Source organism: Vombatus ursinus, unplaced genomic scaffold (genome assembly GCF_900497805.2).
Source record: "Vombatus ursinus unplaced genomic scaffold, bare-nosed wombat genome assembly UNPS02014959.1, whole genome shotgun sequence".
In the NCBI taxonomy this organism is placed as follows: domain Eukaryota; kingdom Metazoa; phylum Chordata; class Mammalia; order Diprotodontia; family Vombatidae; genus Vombatus; species Vombatus ursinus.
Window position 1 is genome coordinate 8,290,538 of NW_020954737.1, and position 12,214 is coordinate 8,302,751.

At 38.7% G+C, this 12,214-nt stretch overlaps 1 protein-coding gene across 5 annotated transcripts in view; it reads right to left on the bottom strand.

The window, feature by feature from the left end:
* Positions 1 to 6: 6 nt before the first annotated feature.
* The window catches only part of LOC114030466 (choline-phosphate cytidylyltransferase A), an 86,026-nt gene continuing 73,818 nt past the window's right edge, over positions 7 to 12,214 (bottom strand). For all 5 annotated transcript variants that reach the window (XM_027845297.1, XM_027845293.1, XM_027845294.1 and 2 more), the window contains 6 exons: positions 8,239 to 8,355; positions 7,481 to 7,632; positions 5,449 to 5,527; positions 4,750 to 4,892; positions 2,752 to 2,940; positions 7 to 1,569 (listed from right to left, as the gene is read on the bottom strand). In XM_027845297.1, the coding sequence (XP_027701098.1) occupies positions 1,360 to 1,569; positions 2,752 to 2,940; positions 4,750 to 4,892; positions 5,449 to 5,527; positions 7,481 to 7,632; positions 8,239 to 8,355 (890 nt within the window). In that variant the 3' untranslated portion in view covers positions 7 to 1,359. The remainder of the gene's footprint in view (positions 1,570 to 2,751; positions 2,941 to 4,749; positions 4,893 to 5,448; positions 5,528 to 7,480; positions 7,633 to 8,238; positions 8,356 to 12,214) is intronic.

Sequence of the window (12,214 nt, forward strand, 5' to 3'; positions counted from 1 at the left end):
TTCCTTGGGACCTGCAGGAGCCAAGTGGTGCACCCCCGAGGGCTGAGCCAGGCCCAGGTGAACGGTGGGTGGAAGGCAGAGAGGGAGGTCTAACTCAGGTCTCACCCCTGTGAAAGGAACATGGGCTCTGCTTTGCAGGACAGAGGTGAAGAGTCCCTGTTTGCTCTGTCTCTCAGAGGGGAAGGAAGAGATGAAGAGGACCAAGGTTAAGAAAGTTCTGAGGAAAAGAGATGAGAGAGTGTGGCTACGGTTAGAGAAAGGGAGGCAGGTCCTTGACTCTTTGTTCCCAAATTTCAAGGATTCTTCTATAATCATTAAATGTGGGCGTGGGAACATGGATTAAAAGAACACACTGAAAGCCTTCAAACACTCACAGTGGTATCCTTTTTGGTAGAAGCAAGGTAAAGTCCTAGATATGGGAATAGTTGAGTACAAGACTGTTTCCCCACTGGAATTCAGTTTATAAGCTGAGTTTGCATATGAATGTGTACATGTGAGTGCACACCTACATAAATATCACAGTATGCTCTGTGCTCTAAAAGCAGGCCATAGAGAGAAAGAGGCAAAAGCCCACCAAGGGCTCCTAGGCAGCTTGGTAAATTGGAAATGAGTTTCTGAAAAGACTAAAATTTCAGGGAAACTGCTTGATGAATTATCTCTCTACTCATTGTCCTCAGGGAGCACGATGGTAGCATATTTCCAGCAGATCCATCTCAAGAAGTGAAAAGAAACAGACCCAGAGACCTTCCTCTGAGAACTCCCTACTACACCTCAGCACATTTGCCAGCAATGAGCTTAGGGTATTTGTGACTTCAGGAGGTCAGCTCTGCCTTCAAAAATTAATAGAAAAAAATGGAAATCAAATTATAAGGAAGTTCACATCACTTTCCCTAAGCCACATCTGGCATGGCTCACATCAGGTGTAAGGACTTGGCAAGCTAGTCTGCTTCAGAGCAGAAATAAAATTATAGTGAATTAAGGGGAAAAAAAGGCCTCTGGGAACAATACTATCTTTTTCCTCTCTTGGTTGGGGCTCCACTTATTACATTTAAAAGGCTATTTTTTTAATTAATAAAAACTATTATTTTCCCTTCAAGATTATCTGAATGCAAACAGTAAAGCAATGTCCTCGTGGAGGCCGGTGCAGGGGAATGGAAGAGAGGCTTCTAAGGCAGTCCCTCCTCTGCTTCTCAAGGTGATGCCTTTTGGAGGACAGGCTATTTTGATCTCCGTCCCAGGTCCTCCTTCCCTTGCCTACAACTGTCCTTGAGTTTAGTGTTGGAATTGACAATCTGGAATTCAAAAGACAGCTGGAGGTGACAAGGACAGAGGAAGGAAGAAGGGAGATGGGATGACAAATTAGTCCTCTTCATCGTCTTCACTTATGTCATACTGAACAGCCTTGTGTACCGACAGGTTTGCTGGGGAGGAGGGTGGAGAAGTCTTGCCAGAGAAGGGCCATCGAAAGGAGGGAGAAGGGGAACGTTCACGAGTGGGGCTGTTGCTTGGGCTCTGCTTGGGACTGATGGCTTGAAGCATCCGGCCTTTTCCTTCTTTCAGCATGTGTTTCTGGGGAGGAAAAGGATAACAAAAGGAAAGTTAGAGGAAACCTCTGGTTGGTGCTAGATCACTACTAATGGATTGTAGATTTTGAGCTAGAAAATAACTAGGAGGTCATATATGCCAACTCTTTCATGTAACAAGGGAAGAAATTAAGGTTCAAGGAGGCCAAGTGACTTGCTTTTAGGTCACATGGTACTTTAGTAAGTACCCAGTGCCTCAGTGAGTTATCTTGGGCTTCAGTAAGTAACCACCTTGAACTGATTTTGCAGGATGACTTTAGGCCACACGAGGATACAGAATCATAAGTTTGGCAATGGTTTTAGGCACTTTCTAGGCACAAATATTTTTTTAAAAAATTTAAAAAAAATTTTTAGGCCATTGGGGTTAAGTGACTTGCCCAGGGTCACACAGCTAGTAAGTGTCAAGTGTCTGGTTTGAGGCCGGATTTGAACTCAGGTCCTCCTGACTTCAGGGCAGGTGCTCTATCCACTGTGCCACCTAGCTGCCCCCTAGGCACAAATTTTTAAAAGGTTCTATACTATAGTAAACCACCTGCTGACTATATAAGCATAGAAGCCTAGAAGTAAAAGGGACCTTCTCAGAAAGCCATCTCTACAACAATCCTTTACCTCCAAACAAAACTACAGATCAACCCACTTACACTGAAAACTATCTATCACAGTCTTAAAAGTTTTTGAAAGTTCCCCTGGTGGGAGCAAAAGGTCTTTAAATAATCCTTTCCAATATCCAAATCTCCTCAAGAAATCTTTCTTAGAATTTAGCCTAAATCTCTGTTGCTAAATGGTCACATATGGCACTGTCACATAATTTGGAAAGGACACTTCCTTTTCCAAAGCACATTCTTTAATATTCAGGATCATACAGGTGTATTTCCTAAAAGTAAGAATTCACCTAATATCCTTCTTCTTCTGACTATAAGAACAACACTGAAGCAAGCCAAACGAGGTTGAAGACTTCCTGAGATACCAGATCTTCTGGGGCTGCTGATCTAGGACTGAAGAAGGTCTACCATCTCCTTTATCAATCATCAAGCACTCAACACTGAAGAACAGACTGATCTACTCTTGTCTTGTTTTGGTTGCTGTTCAAGTATTCTCCAGTTTTTTCAAGCAGCAGGAACACTGTCCAAATGCTTACGTACTCTCTAAGCAGGGAGAAAGATCATACCAGTGCTCCTTCTGGGCCAAACATCTCCAGAAAGTTTCCAATGAATTCTCGGGATTTCTCCTCCCACTTCTGAATGAGGTCAATGCTTTTCTCCTCCACCTTCTGCACAAACTCCTTTGACTTCTCCTCTACATCTTTCACCTTCTTCTTTACTTTGTCTACTCGTTCCTGTAAGTTGTATTTCTTCTCCTGGAGAAGGAAATAATTCTTTTGAAAAATACTCACCTAGACTGAGCTATAAAAGGGAAAAGTTTCTGACATATCTTGTTTATAATTTCCTGTATTAAGAATCCCATCTTCATCCATATCCCATCCCAATTTATTTATTTTAGAGGATAGGCAGAGAGAGGCAGACACTTCACTAATATAGGTGGATTCTCTAGGTGTAAAACCCAAGCCTGAAGCATGAGCAGCTCAGACACCATCCATTTCTGATGGAGATGTCCAGAAAATGGGAAGATCAACTGGTAACACTGTCAAGAAAATGCCAACTGCATAGCTTAGAGATCAAATCTGGGAAATGGAGGTGATAAATTCTAGGTCTGCCTCTAACACTAGTTGAGATCCTTCTTCATTCTATGATTCAATTTGTTCTTAAGTAAAATGAGGGAATAAAATACTTCTCAGTTCACAGAAAACTATACAGGAACTCCTTGAGTAGCCAAAGTCTATTTATTGCCTGAATAATCCACTTCAGATCTGAAGGCATCTTAATTAAGTTGGACAGAAAGTCAGCATAATCTGGTACAGTGGTTTTCCAAGTATGGTCCAAAGACTCTGAGGGTCCTTGAGACCCTTTCAGGGGGTCTCCAAAGTAAAAACTATTTTCATAATAATACTAATATATTATTTGCCTATTAAAATACTACTCCTCCCTTTTCCAACTATATATCTATGTGAGGTTTGATATTCTTCACATATGTCAACCAAAACAACATAGGGCAACAGACTAAATGCAGAAGCAGATAGGAGATTTCAGCTGTCTTTCCATTAAGGCAGGCATTAAAAAGATTTGCAAAACTATATAAAACAATGCCATTCTTATCATCAAATTTCCCTGTTTTAAAAAATATGGCATTTTCATAAAAATATGTTATTTATATTAACATGAAATGGATTTATTATTATTTTTAAATGAATTAGTGAACATTTTAAAAAGTTATCTGTTTTAATGTCTAATATGGTAAATATCAATAGAAAACATCTACATAAACAAATGCTCTTCAGGGTCTTCAATAATTTTCAACAAAAAATTGGGGGTCCCAAGGCCAAAAAGTATGAGAACCACTCATTGGTCTAGTGCAAAGTGTGCTGGTTGTAAAGGCAAAGGCCTTAAGTCCAATCCTGGCCCTACCACTAACTAGTCAAATGTCCCCAAGTAAATCACTGAACTTTCAGTTTCAGCTTCCTTATATGTAAAATGACTATATTAATAGTATCTATCTCACTGAGTAGTTCTGAGAATCAAATAAAATAGTGAATCATAATATGTATGAAATCGCTTTTGACCATAAAGCACTATAAATATGACATACTAGAGAGCTGCTAGTAACACTATCATTACATTCTAAATTCCGAAGAGAATTATGTCTACAAAGAAATAATCAGTCAGATTTTCAAAGGCAAAAAACTTTCAAATGTCAAATTTGTTCAATAATTATTAAATTTCAAATATCAAAGCACCTTCCTTTTACATGTACGGAATAGAAATATTTTACTTTTTATGTACATGCCGATTTATAGACTTTATCCAGGTGTCTGTATATTCTTATACATTAGGGCACATTTTCTGAACTATGAACTTTCAGAGGGCAGAGACTGAATCTACATAATCGTCAGTGTACTGAGCCTAGTGCATCGCCACAGGCAAATAAACACACATTTAAAAGGTTTAAATTGATGCTGAAATAGTGAAACACAAAAACCAAGCCCTGTTCCGTCAGGCTGCGCAGGTACACAGTCTACAGGGCCCTGGAGGAGCCAAGGGCTATGACTCACATTGATGAAGCTGACATTGAGCTCCTTGGCAGTATATCCTCGCTGCAGGTTCCGCCTTGCATATACGTCATAGTCCCGAACGATGCGGGTGATGATGTCTGATGTGGATATACCCTCTGTCCTCTGTGTTGGCGCGAACATGCCTAACACCATGACACACACGCACAAACACACACATACACATACACACATACACAGATGATAGGACTTTGTTTAGCCCAGATGATGGGACTTATTTGCTTTATAAGGGAAGCCTAGTCAGTATAGCCATAGCATTGCTATAGTAAAGTCTGGGAACCCTAAGCTCTGCTGAGTTGCAAAAGGGAATCTTCAGACTTAGAATAATGATTCCACAGAATGGGAAGGCAACATTACGGAACGTGAACTGTGAGCAGAAATTGAGGTGACTGCAGGGCACAGGGATTAGGAAGAATCTGGGATCTGAGACACAGGCAAGTCAATATATGTAAATAAGTTTTCCTGAAATTAAACCAGCTGTCAAAAGGAAGGCAAGGGCAGAAAGTGTTGAGAACCACCATGCCAAAAGACAAGCCTGGGAACCACAGGATCTCAGCTCCACTTCAGGCCTCGTATGTGACCAGAGACAAGTCATGGTCTTGGAACTAGCTTCCTCCTCTGTAAAGAATCCTTTCCAGCTACTACTGATGTCTCACAATTTGAGGATTCACATTGACTCACCTGCTTCTTTGATGTGTTTGTAAACATCATCACTCCCAGCAGAAGAATAAGGGATGTCATCATGGGCTACAAAGTCAATCTGAAAAAAAGGGAAATATTTCAAACCCAGGAAAATTGCCATCTGAAAAGAGCCAGTAACCTTTCTAGGAAAAGGACACTAATCAGAGGTTGGTATCCAACCTCTCTTTGTCATACTCATACATTTCTTAATTCATTCACAAACTATACAACCGATAGTCCAACAACTTCATCAGAGAATGGTGGCAAAAGTGAGATTTATTTGAGTTCAAATCCAGCCTCAGACACTCGACACTTATTAGCTGTGTGACCCTGGGCAAGTCACTTAACCCGACTGCTTCACCAAAAAGAAAAAAAAAAGTGAGATTTATTGGCTTCAACAGCTTGAAACATTATGGAAATCCATCTTTGCCCAAGGAATGGTGTCTGACCTGTGACTCTTCTAGTAAACCCCATAAGTAGCACATTGGTCCTTTGAAGGAAGATGAGAAAACTCTCCTATTCCCAATCCCATGAAGGATTGGATAAGTAAAGGTCTCTGATAATGCAGAATTAGATAAGAAACAAGTTCATCTCTAACTGATTGGCTCTCTTTTTATCATTCAATGAAATGAGGTGAAAAAGTAACTAAAAATTTTTTTATGGCTAATATGAAAGTTACAGCTGAGCTCCAAAAGCCAAATTCAGAAAAAGGCTTTTTGATTCCAGAATCCATCTTACTGGATGGATTTCACTGCAATGATAATAGATGATGTAGAAAAGTCATCATTTAGGAGTAGCAAAGCAAATTCTTCTTTATTTACTCCCTTTTAAAGAGGAATAAGGGAAAGGTGTAGGACTAGTGGTTGCCACAGGTCATGGCCAACTTGCTCCTGACTTGAATAAGCTGCCTACAGAATAAAGCAGCCAGTTAAGTACAATCACCAAGAAAAATCCAAGAGAATGTTAATGTTCCCTGAATCTGTTCCCTGAGAAGGAAGGATGGGGCTGCCAAAGGGGAGAGGGAGGAAAGGGGGAGATATCACTTAGAACCTTAATTATCAGCTAAGGAACAATCAGTTGATAGCTAGTTGAGAGCAAGAATGAGAGCCAGCGTAGGCTGACCAATGTTACAAGAAAAAAGTAAAGGGGGTTGGGGGTGGGGGAATTGATGGATAATCTGAGAGAATACTAAAGATCAACTTCCTAATTTTGCCTAGCATCTACTCAAGTTAAACTACTAAAAAGCACCTCACACACTATTTTTCCTTTACTCCTTTAAAATGCAGAACAAGCAGATGATTTTATCTTTTCCCAAGGGCCTCCAACAGATCTCCCCTATCCCTAAAACCTTCCTAAATCTTGTTTCACAGCATCTCAGCCATAACTATTCTTCATTTCTTCATCTAGTAGTTTCCTATAGCCTTCTATCTGAAGAGAAATTTTTTTTCTTATACTTGTGATTTCACTAGTGTAGGGAACTTCCAGGAGGGAAAATCCCTCCACCTATGGAGACCAGCCCTTACTTTGCAACTTAAAGTATTAGAAAGCAATGGGTCACCAAGAAGCTAATGAGACTTGCCCAAAGTCACATCTAATGAAAATATGTTCCTTAACTTATCATGTTCAAGGCCCTTCATCCTGCCCTATTAAGCTTCCTCACCTTTTACACCCAACTTTTCCAGCAATGATGGCATTCTTCATTTTAATATGGGAATTAAGATAGGATAAAGAATCACAGTGCTCAATTCCTAAACTAAAGAGAAAACCCTACCTTCAGCTCCTCATCAGAATTTTACCCCAAAATTAATAACAACAAAACCAAATCCAGGCTAAGTCAAATTAATACAAAGTTCTTTGCCCATCTTTGGTTCCTGGATATCAGATCCTGAAGATAGGTCTAGGGCTCCGGTGAGCATCTACAAACATTCTTCATCCTATTCCACAGGAGGGGAGGGACAAGCCCAGGTGTCACTCTCTTAAGAGTGCAAAGGGATGGGAAATGAAGAATGGATACATATAACCAGTCTCTTACCTGATGCTCTGCCAGGAATTCAGGTGTTAGTGTCCAGGGGGCATTCCTCACGACCTCATCCACATAGCGGCAGTGCTGAACTGCATCATAGCGTTCATTTTCATTCATCACGGTGAAGCCCTTGAAATTGTGTGTCAGCTCATCACTGCAAACTGAGTCCAAGGGCTCCATTAAGTTATCAAGACAAAATCACTTCTGCTTGCCCAACCCCCAGTTTTTATTCTTTTCCACCTAGAAAATGACCCAATCCGCATGCTGAACAGTTTTCCATATCGAGCTAAGCCCAAGAATTAAAGCAATTGGATATGCATTTTCCTAACTGCAGATGCACATCCCTCCACAGGAATTCTAAGGACTTTCTGTGTTAAGAACTTTCCCAGAGTGGATACAATAAAGGTCTAGGAATGAATACACTTAATTTAGCTCTCTGTTCTGGCACAAACCTAGCTGTCTATTCCTAGTTCTGTTGATCAGTACCTATATAAACAACATTGGCTTGTAGTACCTCAAGTGGTCCAATAAAAGAAATGGAAACCTGGGCCAAGAATACAAAATAAATCAATGATGCTCCAATGACTCAAGAAACTTAAGCTAAAAGTAAATGAAAGAATTATAAGGCATTTCTGTTCAATAAGCAAAGAAGTTCTATCCTCTTGATTATAGTTCTTCCTACTTTGTATTTCAGTATTAAAAAGAAAGGAAGAGATGCTTAGTATTTACCATTTCTTTCTGAACAAAGTCAAAAAATCTTTCCTTACCTCCCACAATAAGGTATGTGTTGGGGAATAGGTTCTTTGCTTGCATCAGGGCTCGGGCATGACCAGAGTGAAATAAGTCAAATATGCCATCAGCATAAACCCTTACAGGTCGATCACCTTAAAATGAAAGATAAGAATGCCTCATTAAAAAGAAGTGATTCATCATCTTACCCTCTGTAAATGGCGCTGCATCAGATCACAGTTAGACAAGGTCAACCCTCCCCAGGACAGAGATACAGTTTCCCTCTATGCAAATGCCAAGAAATGTCATTAGATTCAACACCTGTCTGTTCGCTGTGCCTACCAAATGATCTAGAATTTGACACCTCTCCTCTACTTCCCTCTTGAAGCGTCTCTGATTATCCATTCAAACTGAGGGGAGTAGAAATAATGCCCCCAAATTTTCCTGTATAGTAACTAAATATAAAAGGACACACCACTAAAAAAAAAAACCAGAAGAATGAAAGAAAGTTAGTTCAGTAGATAACTACGCTTCAGAGAAGAATTGTTATATACAAAAGGAACAGGGCGATTGTAAAAGATAAAGTGAACCATTTCATTAAAATTGAAAAAGTTTTGCACAAATCAAATCAATTCAGCTAGAATTAGAAGAAAAGAAGTTATATGGGGAAAAATCTTTACAGCAAATATCTTTAACAAAGGTCAGAAATCCAAGTTTTATAGGGAATTGACACAAACTTATTAAGTACAGGAGCCATTTCCCAATAGAGAAGTAGTCAAGGGATATAAACAGGCAGTTTTATTTTTCCTTTAAAATTCTGTTTTTATATCACCTACATTTCCTAAAAGAGGCAGCTAGGTGATGCAGTAGATAGAGTCCAAGGTCTGGAGTCAGGAAGACTCATCTTCCTGAGTTAAAATCTGGCCTCAGACACTTACTAGCTTGGGTGACCCTGGGCAAGTCACTTAAACTCTGTTACTCATTTGTAAAATGAGCTGGAGAAGGAAATGGCAAACCACTCCAGCATTTCTGTCAAGAAAATCCCAAATAAAGTCACCAAGAATTGCACATGACTGAAACAACTAAGCAACAACAAACCTAACACATCTCTTCCTTCTCCCAGAAAACCAACCCTTGTAACAAAGAATAAAAATAGAGGTAGAAAAACAATTCCACAACACTAACCAACACGTACGGAGTTTTCCACACATAGACAAAGAGAAGTGCCTCCTCATATCTTTTTGCTGGCTTAAAGTTAAGTCATTGTAATATCACAGTATTTTGTTTCAATTGTTTTGTTGTTATTGTTCTTTCTATTTCCATTTTTATATTAATAATGCCAGTTTTTTAATAAAAGAATGGTCATTTGGCTATCTCTCTCTTAGACCAAAGAGTTTTGGTGAGGATAAAATGAGATAATATTTATAAAACACTTTGTAATCTTTAAAGTGCTATATAAATGCTATTGTTGTTGTTATTGTTTAATCTGCAAGCTGGCTGCCTCAGACAAATTGAGACCTGGCAAAGACCTTAGTTTAAAAAGGCCAAGATCTCCCACTGCATGTGGGGGCCATCTCCAGTTGTCCTGATCTACATCTTGCCACTGGACATAAATGGCTCAGTAGGAGAGAGAGCAGCTGGTGACTGCTGAGCCCTGCTTCATTTAAATCCAATTCACTAGTAAGTCATGTCACTTTCCCAATGTCATGGTTCTCTTTGAGAATGAAAGACAAATAACAACAACAAAAATTCATTTTTACAGCCATTCTGATTCTGCTTGTTTCAGTTTGCATCAGTTCATAAGTTTTCAATGCTTCTCTGTATTCATCAAATTCGCTATTTATTAAAACCAGCAACATCTCATTATATTCATGTACCACAACTTGTTTATCCATTTCCCAATCAATGTGCATCTACTTTCTTTCCAGGCCTTTATCACTATAAAAATTGCTGCCATAAATATATTAGTGAACTTGGGACCTTTCTTTTTATCAATGACCTCCTTAGGGAATATGTTTAGCAGTAAGGTCTCTGGAGTCAAAAGGAATGAACATTTTAATCTTTCCTAACATAATTCTAAATTGCTTTCCAGAATGGTTGACCCAATTCACAGCTTTGCCAATATTAAATTTCTTTGCCAATCGATTTTTAAAAGGAATGCAAGCCATAAACAGCTATATAAAAAAGTTACTAATCACTAATAATAAGAGAAATGTAAGTTAAAACAACTCTCAATTTTCACCTCACACTCATCAGATTGGCAAAGACGACAAAAGATGAAAATAGTAAATGTAGAAAGGGTTATGGAAGACAGGCACACAAAAGCACAGCTCATGAAGCTGTGAATGGTCCAATCCTTCTGGAGAACAATTTGGAATTAAAGACAAAAAAGCAACAATAAAAAGGTGTTTTGGTTTGTTTGTTTGTTTGTTTGTTTATAAAGAACTTCCTTCAAGTTATTCTGTCCCATATCCTCAGTTTTAGGCCACATTATACCAAAACTAGTCAGAATTAATCTAAAAGGATCAGATTAGGTCTAGTTTGATAACAAAGATCTCCAGGTAAGGAAAAATAATGCACTACCTATTTCAGAGCACTACTGTGAGAAAAGTACTTTGGAAAATATAAAATATTATAGAAATATGAGTTATTACTTCTTGCTGCAATTAAAGGGTTTCTTTTTTATATATCTATTTTCCCCAATTACATGTTAAAACAATTTTTAAAAACATTTTTGTTGTGGTTTTTTTTCCCAGTAAAGTCAACTTAGTTATCAATGAGTAAATGGTCTGCTTTGCACATAATTCATTGTAACCATTCCAAAACTGTTGTCTAGGGGAGGGCTGGTAAAGAGAGAATGCTTTATTTATGCTTCAAAAATAAACCTAGATTATGGATTATTTTTTATATTCCTTTTTTAAAAAATATATTACACTTTTTCCCCCTCTGTTAGCGAACAGTAAGAATTAGTTGGGCTGTTTAGAGGTCATGATGAGTGGGAAAAGTGACTCTGTGCCTTTATATTTTTGTTCAGGCCATTCTCTGTGTCTAGAGTGCCTCCCCCCTTCCCCTTTTAACTATCAAAATACTACTAGTGCTTTAAAACTCAACTCAAATGCCACCCCTTCCATGAAGTCTTCTTTGATTGTCTCTCATTAATGACCCTCTCTCTCAGGCATCACTAATGCATTTATACAGTACAATATAATATAATTATAGCTCTAAGTTCAAGAAGTCAGAGACCATTTTTTTTTGGTTTTTTGTTTTTTTTCACAAGTTCATTCACTTTATTTTTTTTCTGCACTAATGGAGGAAGTTTTTTTCTCTTTATTTTTTTATTTTTTAAAATAAATTTATTTTTAGTTTTCAACATTTTCAACATTTCAACATTTACTTCCACAAGATTTTGAGTTCCAAAATTGAGTTCCAAATTTTCACCCCATCTCGCCCCTCCCCCCACCCCAAGATGGCATGCATTCTGAATACCCCCTTCCCCTAGTCTGCCTTCCCTTCTATCTCTCCCCCCCTACTCTTATCCCCTTCCACTTGCTTCTATTTTCCTGTAGGGCAGGATAAATTTCTGTACCCCATTTTCCTGTATTTCTTATTTACCAGTTGAATGTGAAAACATTTTTTTAAAACATGTGTTTTTAAAACTTTGGGTTCCAAATTTTTTCCCTTCCTCCCTCCCCACCCACCTTCACTGAAAAGGCAAGCAATTCAATATAGGTTATACATGTGCAGTTATGCAAAACACTTCCATAGTAGACAAGCTGTGAAAAACTAGCTCTATTCCCTTAATCCTATCCTGCCCTCCCCCATTTATTCTATTCTTTCTTTTGACCCTGTCCCTCCTCAGAAGTATTTGTTTCTGATTACCCTCTTTCCCAATCTTCTCTCCTCTCTATTATCCCCTTAAGCTCTTGGCCCCTTCCCCGCCTAGTTTCCTGTAAGGTAGGACAGATTTCCATACCCAATTGAGTGTGCATGTTATTCCCTCCTTAAGTCAAATCC